Source organism: Molossus molossus, unplaced genomic scaffold (assembly GCF_014108415.1).
Source record: "Molossus molossus isolate mMolMol1 unplaced genomic scaffold, mMolMol1.p scaffold_m16_p_20, whole genome shotgun sequence".
Taxonomy (NCBI): Eukaryota; Metazoa; Chordata; class Mammalia; order Chiroptera; family Molossidae; genus Molossus; species Molossus molossus.
The window spans coordinates 14009619-14028826 of NW_023425356.1; the positions used below are offsets into that span (position 1 = coordinate 14009619).

A 19208-nucleotide genomic window follows, 5' to 3' on the forward strand; every position below is an offset into this window, starting at 1 on the left:
GATTTCCAGTGGTAGTTTTAAGCACTTCGTATTAATGTGAGAGAATGTGACATATAGCTATGAATCATGGCTATGAATCACCCCCAAAGTAATCATTTTAAGCAGGCTTTGACATTTTAAATTGAGATAAAATGAGGAACTCAGATCTTCCAACACTGTCCAAATGTCACATCCAAAAGTTTGAAATTAATATTAACTTTCAATAAAGGCATTTCAATGGAAAAAAATTAAAACTTAGCAAAGAACTTCCAGTTTTTATTTTTTAAACATTTTAAAAGAAAAACATTCAACCAAATTTAAAAAAATTAGGATGGATTAATTCACAATAAAATAGGCAACTTATATCAGCCCTTTCATTTAGGGCCAAGGAGGCCAATAGTTGCCGTTTAAACAGCAGAATTGCACAATCAATCACTTTACCTATATTTGATGGCACAGAAATGTAAAAGTCATACAACACCCATTGTGACCATCCCTTCCCTCCAGAGTAGACGTCATGCAATTGCTTCTTAGGTCAGTACTCAGGCTTTTAAAAATCACCAGTTATATTTGAAATATATCTACAACTACTCTGATAACAAGAACACTTTTAAGACAATTCTTATAGGAAACACCTTATAATAATTTTGTGGCACACTGGACTGTTTAAAGAAATGGCAAAGATGAAAAATAATGTACAAAGTTACAGTCCCTTGTTTATGGAAACCACCCAAATAAAATATTTTCCCTAATTATCTGTTTCTTGTAATTTATTAGCAGAGATGAATTACAAGAAGCAGAGTGCACCATTTTTTGGTTGTTGTAGCTGCCACCTCAAGTTCATGACTGCAAATGTAACGCAAAACATGATGCTGCTCACCAAGTCTGGAATGGGAAAAAAACAAAATCTCTCTTCAAAGTGTTTCTCTATTCTTGCTTTCAAGTCAAGACAAAAAATTCACAGCAGTTTAAAGGATGATAAACGATTAAACATGGGGCCCACTAAAATACATAGAGAATAATTTTACCCATTACACTCCTAAAGTGAAAACTGTAATAAGTATGATACTGTATTACCAAGTAACAGAATTCTATAGTAAGCTGTTGGAGCAAATATAGCACTTAACAGGTTAGGCAAGGTAGCCTTTAGACAGAACATCGTATTTTCATACTCTTGAGTGTGCAACCTTTAAAAAACACACAAAGTAATGTGTAATTTATGACAGCTGGCCAGGCACTTAAACTTGGGGAAAGAGACTTTCAGATTTTGAGGTAAACTAGAATTGTTTTTAGCAATTACAAACATATTCTAAACACCACATTTTATACCACACTAACTGAAGCTATTCAGCATTTAACATAACTTTGTCACTCTATCTTGCCAAAGTCCACACCTAAATGTAACTTCTTAAGATGCTATTAAAAGAATATTTAAGTCTGAATTGTGGCCCTATTTAGATACTTCTGTGCTTACAACATACTTGAGGGAACAATAAGGTACAAACATACAAGGGCTATGGGCACAGGAACCCCAATCAGTTATCTTTTCCCCTAATTTGACATTAGAAAAAGCATCACGCTGTCAGTCACATAGACGAGAGGAGGAGGAAGGGGAAGACAGGAAGACAACGACAATGAGGACAACTACGGTGACAAGCCTCCATCAAGCCTCAAGGAAAATGACAGAGCAATGCTCCAGAAGCAGCAGAAACACAGCAGCAGCGAGTGCCTGCTTACAGGTGTCCACTGTACTGTGAAACTCTCAGAATTAACACGAAGGAGCACAACTCTATGAGTCTATTACACTTGACACAGTACACATTTCTTCCCCTCTTCTGAATTCATTTCAAGGCGATGTGGAGTTTGCTTAATAAATCAAAATTTATATTAGAAGACAGAGGACCTCAGTAAGTATTTACATATTAAAAGACCAGAACAGAAAGTGGCCATTTTGGAACTAGGCTTTTATCAAAAGTTTAAGTCTATTTTTCATTAGAATTACCAGGATATTATTTGCAAATGGCAAAGTCAGGTCTCCAAATTCTCATAACAATTCATTACGGTTTCCATTCCTTTCTCAAAAAGCAATTCCAATCCAAAGGCTTCTTGTTCCGAACACACTCATCAGCTTTGTATGCACAGACTAATTCATCAACGCCTTGTTTTAAACACTTCAAAGAACATTATGAACAAAAAAAAACTAAACAAAATTTGATGTGAGGTACCCTCATTCTCAAAAAAATAATGAAAAAAATATATATATTGGCTTCATTTAGTTTCCATGAGGCTAAAAAAAGGAGTCTAGACACTTTCTTTATAAAGACTGCTAAGCCGACCCTTAAGACACCAAGCTTTTCCAGTTATGGTCAAGGACTTGCGTTAACTGACCTCTTCTTTCCTCGCAGGATAAGAGCATACATCCAGCAAAACTACCAGCTGGGGTTACTGGTGCAATGAGCAAATGTGGATGAGTTTCTCCCTCTGTGATGCTAACTGGCTCGCTCAAGTTTTGAAAAGGTAACCCTGGTCCATTTAGCACCATGCTTTACTCAACTACAATAATGAAACTGCAGTTGCTGTGTGCGAGGGATAGAGGATAGGGTGAAAAGATGACTGAGGGCAATTACATACATCACGAAGATACCATGATATGCACTAAAAATGTGTCTGTTAATATATTATGTTTGAGGCTTGAAAATCATCAATCACAATATTAAATATAAACTGCATCAAATTTTTACAATTTTGCACACCTGAAAATGTAGAGCTTTCAGATATAAACCAAATTTAAATATGAATGGAAGTTCATTGAACATTAGATTATGAGAAAGTTAGAAGAAACAGATTACATACACTTTACAGGTAGCAACCTACAAAAAAAGAAAGTAAAGCGTCGGTAAAAATTAAGTGAAATTATTTAAAATTATTTCCAGTTTCATCTTTCTCTTGGGAGAACCTAAAACAGGTCTCTGGAAAGGCAACTTTATACATGTAAGAAATGGCATCTGCTATTGCATTGGTGTATCTTTCCCTCAAAGGTAGACAGGTTGTAGGCATATCTCAGACATTCATTTTCATGTATAATGGTTTTTGAGACATCCACTCCACTGAAGTATTGTAAAGAAAGTTTACAAACCACTTCTAGGAAAAAGGCACTTCATTGTGAAAGTTAGATTTAATTGCGTGAAAGTCGAGAAGACTAGGAGAGACTCAAAAGTCTGTATTCACCTTTGTATTTATGAATACAGAGCAGATGCCAGTTTATAGAATATAGCCGATACCATTATAAACAAACCAAATACCACATTAACTATATTCTCAGCAAAACAGTAACTTATGACATTTCTCCAAAAACCAATATAGTTCCAAGTTCAACAGTAAAAAGAAAAAAATAATCACCAGCAGTTGCTACATTAGAGCTCAAGACATTGTTTTCTACAGAATTTCATGTCTACAGTTTGGCTGTTTCAGAGCATGAATTGCTTTCCAGATGTAAAACCTGGGGTGGTGGTGTTTGGGGAGAACCCAGGGTGGAAAAATATTGGGGAATAACAAGAGGTTCATTTCTCTGGTCAGACAACCAAGTGAGGAGGTAGTTATTCTGAGAACTTCTCCAATAGAGAACATTGTACTGATGTGCTGAGAGTTGGGGAAGTAGCAGGAGCTTCTTTGTGAGACTGAAGATAGCAACAGGAACTTGTTTCTCCTCCAGGGAAGTCAGGACCAGGGTGTCAGTGCAGCTGCAATGAGATGGAATGTGTGTAAATGTCATCTAGAGAGCTAAGAAACACAAGGTGAAGAAATCAACATGAATGATAATCACTTGTCCTACCTTGACAGTGGCTCTTTTCTTATGCTAGAACTTTAAAGTATCTGTAAGAAAAGAAGACACACCATGTCATGATCATCTAGTTTTGATGTAGTGGTTTTTCAAACTCCTGGTCAGTGCCAAGAATGAGGTATTCATACCTTTCATAAATAATGTCTTCTAATTTCTAATATTATTGAAAATGTAACAATGTCTGTAAAATAATTAAATGTTTAAAAAATAGTTTAGACCTCAGTACTGTTTGGCAGGGCACCATAAGGAAAACATTTTATAGTTGTAAGCAAGCAGAAACTCTCAGGTAAATAACATAAAAAATAATAATAGCAACACTCCTGAAAACTGCCTGATTTATAATTATGTCCAGAGACCATATGCTCACCTTGTTACATCACCACACAAGGCAACCCCAAGCAACCTTGAGTCCCATCATCACTGCTATTGAGCTTTTTCATTCGGTACTGACGTATTTCTCTTACCAGTGTGTAAAAGGCATCTTCAACACCCTACAAAAGAAAATGATAAAGACAGCCTAACAGACACAATCCAAGTTGTAAGCTCTCTCTCACTTCTTTCTTTTTTTTTTTTTTTTTTTTTTCCTCACCCGAGGACGTTTTTCAATATTTTGTTCAGATAGAGTGAGAGGGAGAGAGAGAGAGAGAAACATCGACGTGAAAGCGACACATCGAGTGGTTGCCACCCACACAACCCAACCAGGGCCGGGGACAAACTGCAACCAAGGTACGTGCCCTTAGCGGGAACCGAACCCGGGTCTCTCCGGACCGCAGGCCGACGCTCTAACCGCTGAGCCAAACCGGCCAGGGCTCTCTCTCACTTCTTTATGTGGCTTTAGAATTCCAAATGTTAAATCATAAGCTAATAAGATAGGGTGGTGTAGAAAGAGGACACTAAATTTAGCATTCCTATTGAATCACATTAACAGGCTGATATACAAATGGCACATTTTGCAAAAATAACATTTGAGCAAAGAAAAAGTGGTAATGTGAGGGACACACAAACTACCTGATTTAAAGGTTCCATTCAGAAGAGTTTAAACCCTAAACAGTGGCTGGTGTTGATGGAGAAAAGACTAATGCTTTTAAGTACCTTTACTCAAAGGTTTTCATTTTAGTAATATGTGTGCATGTTAATGCAGGTGTAAAAATGCCACGCCAGAATATTAACAAGTTCATTTCGGGTTTAAACCAAAGATTAAAATAGAACACTATTAAAAATCCGTAACAACAAAGAATGTAGACCCCATCTCTAGCGAAGAGTCAATCAAACCCTCCTGCCTTAAACAAAGCCTTGCCAGGTGCTGGAAGCTGTACTCTACCTGTCTGGTCTTGGCTGAGGTTTCAATGAATGGAATCCCATAACTCTTGGCCAGTTCATGGGCTTGTTTGGTGTCAACTGTCCTTGTTGGCAAATCACATTTGTTTCCTACTAGCACCATAGGTACATCATCTGAGTCCTTTACTCGCTTAATCTGTTCCCTAAAAAAGGGAATAAATGATAAGAACAAGCTTTTTGGAAGGAACAAACAGCTAGGAAAAAAAGGAACATAGCGAAGTTTATCTAGCCCTATTAGTAGTGAGTTTCACATTTTTCCCCTACTACTTATAAAAGACCTTGCATCATGAGACTGGTTTAGACTTGATTCAGTAATAACGCCACATTCTCAATGTCAAACAAACTAAAACCAATCCTTCTCATAATTCAAAAAGCTGGATCTTTCCTAGTGTGGCATCTTTATTCCCTAACAAAGCTTCAGAACACACTTAAAGATCATCCTTCAAAAAAAGAAAAATAATGCTCCTAGTACCTGTAGAGGTTAATATCTGCAAATGACTTGCTATTATTGATAGCAAATACACAGAGGAAGCCTTCGCCTGTCCGCATATATTGGTCTCTCATGGCACTGTACTCCTCTTGTCCAGCTGTATCCAGTATGTCCAACAGACAGGTTTCACCATCTATAACCACCTGTTTTCGGTAAGAATCCTGGAGGGGCGCAGAGAGGGAGATTCCACTTTTATTAACAGCCACAGGAAATGCAATTCTATTGCCAAGGTTAAATAAGCTCCTACCCAAGTCCATTTCTCTCTCTCTGGTTTGTCCCTCAAACTGCTAATATATAATCACAAACAGAAAGTACTTAATGTTTTCCTAGGAAAAAGCCCCAAATCCTATATGCCTGCAGAAAGGAAAATGTGAACACTCTGTTCCTGGAAAAGATATAAAACCGTGGTTAATTCAAAAGGCAGCTCTACTGCAGTTAGACTAGAGGTTGATCACAGCGCATTTTACTAAGGTATGAAGAACTGAACTCTTATTTGTTTATTGTACTTTTAAAACACTTAAAATTCTAAGCAGCCCTGGATGGTGTGCCCAGCATCGGCCGGCACACTGCGGGGTTGCAGGTTCCATTCTTGGTCAAGAGCATGTACCAGGGTTATAAGTTTGATTCTGGACCAGTTGTGGGGGTGTGTGAGAGGCAACCAATCGATATGTCTCTCCCACATTGATGTTTCTTTCTCTCTCTCTCTCTCTCTCTCTCTCCCCACCTCCCTCCCTCCCACTCTCTTAAAAAAAAAAAAAAAAAAAGGGAAAAGAAAAAAAAAAAAAATCAATGGAAAAAATATTCTCGGGTGAGGATTAACCCAAAAAGTCACTGTACTGTAGATATACCATTTCTGTATTTTACTGTATGTAAACCATCCCACAATAACTAAAACTCTGAGAAGTATTAAAAGATTCTAACTATTAATACTAAAACTGTTAAGCCTAAAATAAAGAGTTTTGCAAAGAACTAATGAATTATTATTTTTTTTTATCCTCATCCGAGAACATTTTTCCATTTTTTGTTCGGATAGAGCGGGAGGGAGAGAGGAAGAGAGAGAGAAGCATCGACATGAAAGGGACACATTGAGTGGCTGCCACCCACATGACCCAACCAGGGCTGGGGACAAACTGCAACCGAGGTACATGCCCTTAGCGGGAACCAAACCTGGGTCTCTCTGGACCGCAGGTCGACACTTCAACTGCTGAGCCAAACCGGCCAGGGCATGAATCATTCTTAATAAGCCTATCTTAGAGTTAGCTTGCATTAAATACTCAGTGTGGCTGGGTGGTAAGAAGACCAGGATATAGATTAAAATACAATAATTTCTAGAGTTACACATTTCTAAATTGAATAAAATTACAAGGGCTTTTATTTAAAGGTTTTGCCATTCACTGCAGCCATCTTTAACATGAACTCCCATTTAAAGGATTTTTTTTCCCCCAATCCTCACCCGAGGGTACTTTTTCCCATTTATCTCCAGATCTTCAGATGTGGGGGAGGGGAAGAGAAATGTCGAGCAACATCACTGGTTGCCTCACACATGACCTCAACCAGGGCCAGGGGCAAACTGCAAGGGAGGTGCATGCCCTTGACTAGAATCAAACCCGTGACTCTTTGGTCCACAGGCCGACACACTACTGCTGAGCCAAACCTGCCAGGGTTTCAAGGATCTTTAAATAAGTACTATTTATCCAGTGCTTTACCATTCACAAAAAATTTAAACACATTTGATTTTGCACATCATCCCCTTGTGGTAGGCAGGACAAGCTTATAGTAATTTAATAGATGAAGAAAACGAGACTCTGAGAGATTAAGTGATTTGCTCAATATCACACAACTAAACAAAATGCAAACACGAACTGAAATCCTAGGCACAGTGACTCAAAATCTCATGTTCTTTCTACTCCAACCCACAGTCTCGGCTGCTTCAACGAGTTAAATAAAAATTGTAGAACAGCCCTGGCCGGTTTGACTCAGCGGTTAGAGTGCTGCGGGCAGCTGGCGGACCAATGAGTTGAGGGTTCGATTCCGGTCAAGGACACATACCTTAGTTGCGGTTTGCCCCTGGCCCTGGTTGAGGTCATGTGTGAGGCAACCAGTGATGTTTCTCGATGTTTCTCTCCGGCCAACTCTATCTGAAGATACACAGAAAAATATCCTCGGGTGAGGATTAAAAAATGCAGAACAACCAGATCTCTGAGCCCTTTATCTCCATCCTGCTATATTATTCACTCTACCTATGGCCTGTGATTCTTTCAAAATAGGGCTATCATGTATAAAGAAACTAAATGAGTTCAACACTGAATTTACAAGTTTACACAACTACAAAAAACTGTCATCTTTTTAGAAAATCTTCAGCAGCTCATAAAAATGAACTCGTCTCCACAAACATGGAAAGCTTTATTTATTGTACTGAACGCAGTACACAAAATAACCTTCCCCTTTCTTTCCTGATTATTCCTTTAGCCAAAGGGCATGGGTGAGGGTAAACGGAAAGAAAGGAGGTAGTGTCAGCGGACTACGACTGGGCCTCACCTCTATGGTGGGATCATATTCATCTACAAAGTGGTTCTGGATTAGCTGGATTGTCAGCGCGCTTTTCCCAACACCACCTGCTCCAACCACCACCAGTTTGTACTCAGTCATTTCACACCAGCAAGACCTGTGGAAAAGCACCGATTACGGTTAACTGGAGAGCCACCTCTACAGTAGTTGAAAACTTTCTATAATCAGTAGCAACTAAAACCAGAGTTTGAAATGTATCGGTCCCATACACGTGACCCTCCGCTGGGTTCTCAACCTGATTCCGGAATGCAAAACACAAGTTACTGTTGGTCTCAGAATTCTGTATAGTCTTCTGGCTACCCCCACCCCATCTATTTTTCATCAGTCCTTGGGACCCACCCTCGGCCTAAGGTAAAGGAACTCCCCGCTTCCTGCTCCTCCCGCAAAGCTCCTCGGTTCTGGGGGGCTGCCTGCAGGCCGTCCCCTCTTCAGACTACCCCGCCGGTCTCCAAAGAGTTCTTCCGTAGGAATCAAAACGAAGGACCCCCCCCCCCAGCGCCTTTGTCTCCAGCTCGCAGATTCCTCTCGACTACTGTCAATAACCAAACGCCTGTACGGTTAAGCGGAACCATACACACGCCAGAGCCTTACCTCAAGCTCCGGTGCCTCCCTTGCGAACGGATTTAGAATCACCACTAGGAAAAATGCTGGAGACCCCGGAACCGCCATGAACAGCCCCCACCAGGGAGCGGCACTTCCGGCCCCGCCCTCTACGTAATCAGTCTGCGCAGCGAGCGCCCCTGTCCCCGCCCCAGCCACGTGGGCCTCCAACCCAGGAGTCAAGCGGCAGACCGCACCCAGACCCGCTCCTCCCACTTAGGATATTTCAATAATGAAAGCGCTACGTGCTGGTGTCTCAAAAATCAGTAAAACTTTATTCGCTTCCGTTCTTTCGCCATTAACAGAAAACTGGAGAAAGCAAAAATGTTTTGTGTTTACAAAGATAAATGGCCTCTTTACCCAGAGAAGATCAAAACCTCAAATGACAACGGGGAAGATAAAAGCGCCCTCCCCCACATCCCCTGAGCTGACCCATGTCATCTTAGACAAAGCCTTCAGTCCACTGGCCAAGGACCCTGCATGTGGCCAATTCAAGATGAGGGCCAAGAAATCAGACCAATTCGTTCCCGTGATATAAAGGTGAACAGAAGCTACACCAAGGGTCAAGTGCCTGTATTTTACAGGACACAGGAACCAGGTGGCTACTTATTAAAAAAAACGAGATTCATTTCAGGCACAATTTTTTTATTTTTTTTTGTTTTGTTTTAAATCAGTAAAAGAAACTGGGTCCTAGAAGCTGCAGTGATCTAAGCAGCAGCAAGTTTGTGCATTCGTCTTTTTCATTTGTTTAAATACGTTTAAATTATCACACTGCTGGCACACCTCATTTGCATGAAATTCTGCACCATACATACAAATTGCAGTAAATTTACCCCCAACCCCATCCCAGGGGGGAAAAAAACTACTTTGGAAGATAATTTTCATTGAAATCTAACCAAACTTCGTTAAGTGGACTGTGACAAGATTATAAATGATATGAAAAATAACATTTTAACATTTGGCCATCAACTTAAGGAAATGGTTTGCCTACACACAAATTTAAAAAATTTTTAATATAGTCTACCCTCATATGGTCCTCAGAATTAAAGCATAATGAACAGGAAAGAAAAGGAAAAGAATGCAACTGAGTGCTAAGGCAGGATATCTTGCCATAAGTAATGAAGGTAGAGTATATATAAATTATCAAGTGCAGAATTTCATAGAGCCAACAAGGTAACAGTCTATATTTTTCACTTACTCGGGCGAAGTGGATTTTGCAATTACCAGTTGCGTTAAATGCACCAAATAAAGCTCCTAAAATTGATACTACAAGGCGCCACCTTAAGTTTTCCAGGCTGCAACTGTGCATAATTTTAAAATGGTTTTCTTAAATTTATTTATTTTTTTTAAACATAACACGAGGAAGGTGTTAAAACTGTTGTAATAGCTCAATAGAATAAGTATTCCAGATTTTGGGGAGGGATGAAGAGGGAGATATTCAGAACCCTTCACCAGAATCCCCCCAACTTGATCATCGTGGATTAATGATGTGCTTTGTGGATGTGGTTAGTCAATGACACCAGCCTGACGGATCTTTCTTTCTGCACCAAATCCCTGTGAAAAAATAAAATTGCAGTTAATGACCTGAGGGCATGACAATCACAGCACATTCACAATTCCAAAATGAACTACAAAAGCATTACTTTTAATCATCTTAACCACTACCAATTCTTTCCCAGACGAAATCTTACATAGTAAAGCCCTCCTGATCTTTTATACAAAACTGTGTTCAAAGTATTAGGAAAACAAAGAAACGTGCTTTTTAACAGTGAGCAACCATTACGGTGGGGACTGAATCAATGTGTAGGGAGTCCTAACTAGCTATAAGTAATACTGATGCTCCTTAAGCTCTCTAAGATATGCTGAAATAGGACCTCAAGTATTATGTTGGTCAGCCATTTCTCCCCACCCTCCTCCCCCCAAAACCTTGTATGCCCTCATACCATTGAGTTATCTGGTCCCCTTGGCTGACGAAGAACCATTAGGCGAGGAGCACTGGCATCATCCAAGGTGATGTTCTTCAAGCGATTGACCAACCTATCAGGTCGTGGAGCTGCAACAGCCTTGGGACCCTCGCTATAACAAAGAAGCAAGAAGCATGGAAGGGGAAGGAAGAGATAAAAACTTATATGCACAACCAATCAACAAACACATTAGGCTGGGGAAGGCAGAAGGGGTGTGAGAGTGGGCAGGAGGGGGTCAATGGGGGAAAAAAAGGGGAACATCTGTAATGCTTTCAACAATTAAAAAAAAAAAGAAAGTGAGAAGTAGCAACACTTGGTGGGAAGGAAGCAAGTACTTACACAGGAGTATGTTTTCCACCTAACTACCTAAGTGACTCAGTTTTAACGAGGTGGGAGAGACTCTTGCTTCACTTAGCCAGGTAGCTAGCAAGACAGGACAGACAAGTTTGTTTATGTTCTTATTCCCAACTCAAGGTTTATTACTGCATAGGAGCTGGAAGAATCATTTGGGTGATGGTCATCCCTAGACTGGTCTGCAACCAGAAAGACCAGTTCCACAGACACATTTGAAAAATCTTAGAAGAGTTAAATACGAAGAAATATTTCCAGAGCCTTCCAGCTCCTACCATGGTAACACTGTTATTAAAAAACAACAACACCCAAAACAAAAAACACAGAGCCAGAACTGCTAAACTACAAAATTAGACTTTTAAGCACTATATAATCTAGAAATGGCTTAATGAAAGGGGGTGGGGGAGCTAAACAGAATCCTTTCAGAACAAAGACTACATCATCTTTTTACATTTAACATCTATTACATAGCAAGTGCCTAATTAATATTCCACTGGGCCAGATTTATGAGACTAAAAATTGACCCTATGAAGACGAGAGGTCAGAGAGACAAATCATCAAGAAATAAGAAAATAGCAGAAGAGAATAAAAAAAGCAGAAATGGAAAAATGAAGAAATGCAATAAAGTAGAGATAAGTTAATTAAGAGAGAGTCCAGGGAGACTGCTAATATAACAACAAAAACTCACCAGACTCGCCAAACATTACAAGCGCTACACTTGCCAGTGCGCTGATTAAGAATCACTGAGAATTCCACCTCATCTCCAGCCTGTAGCTCAATGCCATCCTGAACTTCTTTCACATGGAAAAAGAGCTTCTTGCTATCTCCTACTTCATAGTTAATGAAGCCAAACTGAAATTTAAAAAACACAACACAAAAAAATATAATACAGGGGGTAGAGCACCTCACTTTGAACGATGCACAATGTGTGATCCTAACAAGAAAGGGTTTGCAAAATATGGTATTAACATGGATGCTCTGGTTCAGCTGTCTGTGCTACAACTTAACAGTATTATGAGTCTGCAAAACTTGCCAGGGCAGAAATATATATTTGAAATCACTGCCATGACTATCATAGCCTGGCTGAAACAAGTAAAGAAAGATCGCCTGTGCCTTCATATAGTATGTAAGTTAAAATTTTAAATTATATAAAATCATTAGAAAGTTGTTACATAAACATATGCATTGTTTTGATCCCTTCTGGAATTATTAAGCTGGGTTATGATATTATTAAAAACAGGCACACAAAACATTTTATTCATAGTACTGATATTAAAAAATATCCTGAGGACTCACAGGAATTTTCCTGAGATCTCACTATCAGGAATAGTTTTGTGTGCCCTAAGCTTATTTTATGAACACTTCTACACATGGTTTCTTTCCTTGTGTAGTCTGCAAGCTCTGAGCTTTAAAGTGTACAAAATCTTTGTTATGGAAATCTTACTCCAAGTTTACTTTTCCCATCATGTAATGTTAGTTATTAATACCACTAATTTTTTTTGGCTAGTATCATCACTTTACCCACCCCATTCATGTGGTTTTCTTCATGTTTTTATAAGCTACCTCAAATCACTGAAAAAAGGGTAAGGCAGAAATAAAAACCAAATGAATGCTGATGGTTCCCCCCTTGACTGAAAAAATTTTAAGGTTTTGGTTACTATTTGGTTACCAATTTATAAATTCAGGTCCAGACACAATGCCACTTGCCTGATCTTTCACACACTCCACAGTGGCCCTACGCAGAGGTGTGATGTTGTAGGCCATAGTCTGTGCATTTTGGCCCAGGACACACAACTGGAACTTGACACTCTCCCCTTTCTGCAGGCAATCCCCTTTGTTGGCCATTCCAACAATGCCAAATGGATAGACCTCACCTTTCATATCTCCTGTAAGAAGAAAAAAGTACAAAGACTAAAAGTTAGCATTTCACAACAGCCCTCTGCAAATGATACTAATAAATTTGTAAGTTGCTAAAAATGTAATACATTCCCTAAAAAATATATTTTTACACCTGAGACATTCTACTTTAAAGCTTCAATGAATCCCTAAATGCTAACTACTACAATGAAAACAAATGAGAACCTGCAGCTTATTATCACTTTAACAGCTAATGAACAGTTTTAAATGACATCTATAAAATAATAAGTAACACTATCATTCACAATCTCATTACCTAAATATATGAGCTTTTTAAACACTATGGGTTGATAATACAATCCACCAGATTATCCTCTCAAGTTCACAATATGAGCCAACTAGTCAAAGTATTTCTGACCCATACCCAACTAGCTACTAAACAACAAGCCAGGCATAGGCAAAGATGATGTAAATAAATTTCTTTGCCATTCAACCTCCTTTCTTCATTCTGATTGTGACTCCCTCAAACCAACAGTCACCTTTTTCCTAAATCGGGACTCAGCACACTTTTTCTTCAAGAGCTAGATCCATAGCCGGGTGGCTCAGTCAGTTGGAGCGTCGTCCCATACACCAAAAGGTTGCTGGTTCAATTCCTAGTCAGGGCATGTACAGGGAGGGACAACCGATCGATGTCTCTCTCTAACATCCATGTTTCTTTCCCTTCACCTCCCCCTTCCTCTCTCTAAAATCAATCAAGAGTATACCCTTGGGTACGGATTAAAAAAGAAGAGCTAGATAGTAAAGATTCCAGGCTTATAGGTCATCCTGTCTCTGTCACAATTACTCAACTTTGCTCTTGCAGTCAGAAAGACAATACAGGGGTGGGCAAAAGTATGTTTATAGTTGCTGATATGAAAAATAACAGATTAGTAAATAATACAATAAAATGTGTTTCACATGCTTACTACAGTTGTAAACAAACTTTTTGCCCACCCTGTATGTAAAGGAGTGGTCATGGCTGTGTTTCAAAAATTTATAAAAACCAACCACCAGCCTGGCTGGTGTGGCTCAGTGGATGGGTGTTGTCCAATGCACCAGGCCACTGGTTCGATTCCTGGTCAGGGTACATGCCTGGGTTTCGAGTTTGATCCCCAATGGGGGTGGGGTGGGGGGTGTGTGTGTGTGATGTGATGTGCAGGACAAGGTTTTTCTCTTTCCCCCTCTCCTTTCCTTTCTCTGAAATCAATAAAAACATATTAAAAACAAACAAAAAAACCCCCCACCATATTTGTTGAGTTCTGCCCTAGAGTAAAAAGTTGGCTGAAGGTCAGTACAGGCTATAGATAAAAACCAGGCCAAAGAATTCAGCTGCTTATGAAGTCACCTAAATGGAAAATCCACTGAAAAAGGAAAAAAAAAATTTTCAGATGAACTGGAAGCTTCAGAAGTGCAAATTCAATTTAACTATTCTCTTGATTTTATGGGTAAGTAAAGATTTTCTTTTCATACAAACACAGGAACTGCAAACTTTGAGGAGATACTTCCAACAGATCAAGTCATGCAGAAGGATCAGAGACAGTTGGTCTGATACAGTGATATTAATAGTAACTACCATATGGTGAACTTATACTGATTCATATGTAATCTTCATAGAACCTTTTGGGGTTGGAGATATTATCCTTATGTAAAGATGAGAAAGCTGAGCTAGGAAAGAGGAAAGATTTAAGCGATTTGTCCAAAGTTATACAGCTGGAAGTGGGAGAGATGGTGTTCAGATCTGGGTCTCCCTGACTCCAAAGCTCACGGTCCTATATTGAGTTAGATTTGTACTCCTAAATAAGTAAAGAGCTGTTCTCACCACCAAGTGGGAAAATGTGACCTATCTAGTCCCAGAAACTCTAGGTTTAGAGATTTCAGAAAAGTTTCCTTTTCCACAAAATCCTTGCTTTGGACTAGATCCTAGCCAGTGTTGAAGAATAAGTGGATTGAGGGGTTGGGAATGCAAAAGGAAGTAAAATCAGCATTTAAAGAGGAAGAAGGGCGATTTAACATTATTCTCATGAGTTAGTTGCCCATATCCACAAGGCTCTTTTAAGTGTATGGTGTCATCATGACATTAGTTTAAAAGATTGGTTTGCTATACAATGAACTCATACTTAGAGGGGTGTGTGCGGTGGGATGCTGCTGGTTCTATGTAAAACAGAAATTCCTAAGAACCTCATTAGGGAAAGGAACATGTTATAAAGGTTCATTTTTTCTCTCAAATGACCTGCTCTTCCCCACTCTATGTTCTCTCTGACTCCTAGATGACACAAGATTTATTCTGTTTGTGAGCAAGGCTATCATCTATGGTTGGAATTTCAAACTCTCTCATCAACCCAATTATTTCCTTAATTTTGCTTAACTAATTGTTTACTGTACCCTACTACTATTATTTTTTCTTATCCTTACTCGAGGACATTTTTTGTTCAGACAGAGTGGGAGGGAAAGAGAGGAAGAGAGAGAAAGAAACATCGACATGAAAGGGACACATCGAGTGGTTGCCACCTGCATGACCCAACCAGAGCCGGGGACAAACCACAACTGAGGCACGTGCCCTTAGCGGGAACCGAACCCGGGTCTCTCTGGACCACAGGCCGACGCTTCAACCAGAGCCAAACGGGCCAGGGCCCTACTATTATTTTTATTGCAAACTTATTTTACAACACAGAAAAGTTGGTCTTTTCAGGTGGTAACTGTTGGTGGTGAGGGGTGGCATTAGAACTCAGTAAGTTACTGAAAATGGGGGGGAAAGGCAGAAAATTAAAAATATAGGGAGCCTTGGTCTAGAGATAAGTAATTCAGAGAATCTCCATGAAACCCTAAATATTAAAGTGCAAACCACTTTAAAGAATATTAAAGAATAAAGTGAAGTTTTACAGGAAGCAAAAATGTTTATATAACTGAATAAAGAAAAACTATAAAGTTGTACTAAATCCAGCCAATTGTGAATATTTGGTTATCATGTGACAATAAAAGCATTTTTTTTTTTTTTAGTGTGAGATTTTGTTCTGTCTAGTCAATATAACTCAGTTCAGTCATATGTTCACACAATAGTCATTTGTTTACTACTTAAACCCAGGCTGATATCAGTTCCAAGGGATATAAAAATAAAAACCAAGCATGGGGAAGGAAGTCACTTTTCCTTAATTCAATTTTTAAGGAATCTGAAAACAACTGCAACCCAGACCATCTATTTTTAAATCTTCAAAATGCTCATCTGAGGTAAGGCAAATTTCAAACAATCGATGAAAATGCTCTTACCTTCCTCCACGATCTCAATCATTCCTTGGTACTCAGTCTGTGTTGGATCAACACTTCTCAAGGGGCGAATGACTTTACCAGAGTATATGGTAGGATCAGCTTCTTCAGTAATGCCATTCACTGCAAAACAAAAGTGTGTATACCTCACTCAACAATTTATTTACCCTCTACCCCACAGGAAAGAAAGCAAAAATTATTAGAACAAATGTTAACAGAAGACTAGTTGGCCCTGGCTGGGTGGCTAGTTGGAGTATTGTCCTGTACACCAAAATGTGCAGGGTTTGATCCCCAGTCAGGGCATGGGTGGGGAGGCAACCTATCAATGTTTCTTTCATTCTCTCCTTCCCCTTCCTCTAAGAGCAATTTAAAAAAAAAGAAAAAGAAAAAGATTGGTTGGTTGCCTGCTTTTTACTTCTAAACTACTAATTTGTTTAAGGAATTAACAAGTATTCATATTTAAAACATGTCTTGCTCTCTTACCTTTTCTGGGTAATCAAATGTCACATTTTTAGTGAGGCCTTCCCTGGTCTCTAAAATGGCAACCCTGATACTTATATACTTTTCTAATTCATATTATATATTGATATGTATTACTACCTTTCTATACATACGATATACAATATTTTACTCATCTCATTTGCCTGTATTCTCCACTAAAAAACATAAACTCAATGAAGGCAGGGATTTGCTGATTTCTTCACTGCTCTGCCCTCAGTACCCAAAACATAGCATGCACTTAAGATATTTAGTGAATAGAAATTAACATACTTGGCTGTCATTTCTCTGGGTCTCACCAACAGAAAATGTTATTTGGGGAGTTTAGATAAAATTCCAACGTTAATTTGCAGGTCTTTTAAAAGTTGGAGATGCTAAAAAGCAATGAATTTTTTTAAGTTTCCATTATTTTTCACACTGACTCATTCTTCTCCAAAACGGTCTTCTGGAGGAATGCTCCTCTCCCCAAACCCCACGGAGACTTATATATTAGGGTTATTTTTTAGAGTATTGAACTGAAAATAAAGCAAATAATCTAAAATATCTAGAATAGTGGTTCTCAAACTTCAGTGTATATCAGAATCACTTGAAGGATTTATTAAACGGATTGCCCATCCCTAGAGTTTCAGAAGGTCTGGGGTGGGGACAGAGAACCTGTATTTCTAAAAAGTGGCCAGGTGATGCTGCTAAATCTGGGGATCATACCTGGAGAATTGATCTAGAACAACTGGATTTTTTTTTTGCTCCCTCTCCCAGCCTATTATCCCTCATCCCTCACCCAAAACACAGACTGAATAAATTACCCGAGTGTGTTTTGTTGACTTTTTCTGCACTGATTTTGTTGCCTTTGCCTTTGGACAAGCTGTACTCGACCATGTCCCCCAGTTCCAGACTATCGACATCACCGGAGAACTCACTGAAGGAGGAAAAGGAAATGACATTTGAGTAAGCAGTGATCACAAACAACAGTAACAAGTAGCCTTTCTTTCCTGTATAACAAGACTCATGGTATGCCTACTTATGATACTGCTTTCAGCACATTATATGTACTGACTCCTTTAATCCTCATAAACACCCTATGAAAAGGTACCATTATCCCCAGGGCTTCAAGATAACGAAACTAAGTCACCAGGAGTTAATTTCATTTGATAAGTTACATAGGTGGTGAGTGGCAGAGCCTTGATTCAAACTTGAACTGTCCAGCCCTGGCCAGTTTGGCTCAGCGGTTAGAGAGTCGGCCTGCGGTCCGGAGAGACCCGGGTTCGGTTCCCGCTAAGGGCACGTACTTCGGTTGCAGTATGTCCCCGGCCCTGGTTGGTCGTGCGGGTGGCAGCCACTCAATGTGTCCCTTCACGTCGATGTTTCTCACTCTCTCTTCCTTCCTCTCCCTCCCATTCTATCTGTACAAAAAATGGAAAAACATCCTCGGTTGAGGATAAAAAAACAAAAAAAACAAACTTGAACTGTCCAGTTCTACGAGCCCATGCTCTTAACTATTATGCTATCTTATAAAACTAAATCATATGTACAACTCTCTGGTAGCAACATATACAATAGTATTCTTTCAATGAACCAGAAAGGATCCCATCCAGCATTCAAAGCATATACAGGCCTTTCCACATCCTTCAGCCAAATGTTCTCAACATAAAGGTAGATGATTAACTTTTCACTAATATAAAATTTGGGGTTAAAAAATATATAACCACCCAATACTATATTTTTTACTCCAAAACCAAAGAATGAATAGTAAGCTGTAAGTTCCTAAAAAGGCATTCCTCACCTGTAATGGAAAAAGATTTCCTTATCATGATTGGCTGTTTCAATAAATCCAAAATTATCCTTCAGAGTTGCCACATAACCCAAGAGCCTCTTAGAGTTAGAATTACGACCTAAAAGTCGCACACAGGTTGCAATCTGCTGTCCAGGTCTCTGTTTGTCACTAATACTAAATTCAACCTGTGAAAAAAAATTAAGAATGCTCATTAATACCATGTCATTTCCACACCAAGCTCCTTAACTTAGATCATGCTTTCCACTCCAAATATCCTTTGGAAATACTCTGATAGAACAGATTTTCACCAAAACTAATACTTCTATGTTTCATTCCACTTTTCATAAAGAATCAAGTTTTGGCCCGGCCGGTGTGGCTCAGTGGTTGAATGTTGACCCATGTACCCAGAGGTCACTGGTTCTATTTCTGGTCAGGGCACATGCCCAGGTTGTGAGCCAAATACCCAATAGGGGGCATGCATGAGGTGGCCAATCGATATTCTCTCTCATTGATATTTCTATCTCTCTTTCCATTAAAAAAAAAAAATAAGTAAAGAAAAAATATTTTTAAAAAAAGAATCAAGTTTTGTTTCCCAGTGTGTATCCCTTATAAATCCCTAATTTCTCTAAAGGAGGGCTATCAGAAAGCTAG

At 39.2% G+C, this 19208-nt stretch overlaps 2 protein-coding genes across 5 annotated transcripts in view; both read right to left on the minus strand.

Annotated features, from left to right (window-relative positions):
- Window positions 1–254: 254 nt before the first annotated feature.
- On the minus strand, window positions 255–8924 carry NRAS (NRAS proto-oncogene, GTPase). Its single transcript, XM_036273417.1, has 7 exons — window positions 8808–8924; window positions 8187–8313; window positions 5631–5809; window positions 5142–5301; window positions 4188–4311; window positions 3812–3852; window positions 255–3719 (listed from the first exon to the last, which is right to left on the minus strand). The coding sequence occupies exons 2-5, from the start codon at window positions 8295–8297 to the stop codon at window positions 4192–4194; spliced, it is 570 nt and encodes a 189-aa protein (XP_036129310.1). The 5' UTR covers window positions 8298–8313; window positions 8808–8924; the 3' UTR covers window positions 255–3719; window positions 3812–3852; window positions 4188–4191.
- Window positions 8925–9067: 143 nt separating this feature from the next.
- The window catches only part of CSDE1 (cold shock domain containing E1), a 39200-nt gene continuing 29059 nt past the window's right edge, over window positions 9068–19208 (minus strand). For 3 of the 4 annotated variants that reach the window (XM_036273416.1, XM_036273414.1, XM_036273413.1), the window contains 7 exons: window positions 18567–18742; window positions 17590–17702; window positions 16292–16411; window positions 12839–13017; window positions 11820–11983; window positions 10760–10892; window positions 9068–10370 (listed from right to left, as the gene is read on the minus strand). In XM_036273416.1, the coding sequence (XP_036129309.1) occupies window positions 10323–10370; window positions 10760–10892; window positions 11820–11983; window positions 12839–13017; window positions 16292–16411; window positions 17590–17702; window positions 18567–18742 (933 nt within the window). In that variant the 3' untranslated portion in view covers window positions 9068–10322. The remainder of the gene's footprint in view (window positions 10371–10759; window positions 10893–11819; window positions 11984–12838; window positions 13018–16291; window positions 16412–17589; window positions 17703–18566; window positions 18743–19208) is intronic. The other variant, XM_036273415.1, reaches the window with a different exon arrangement.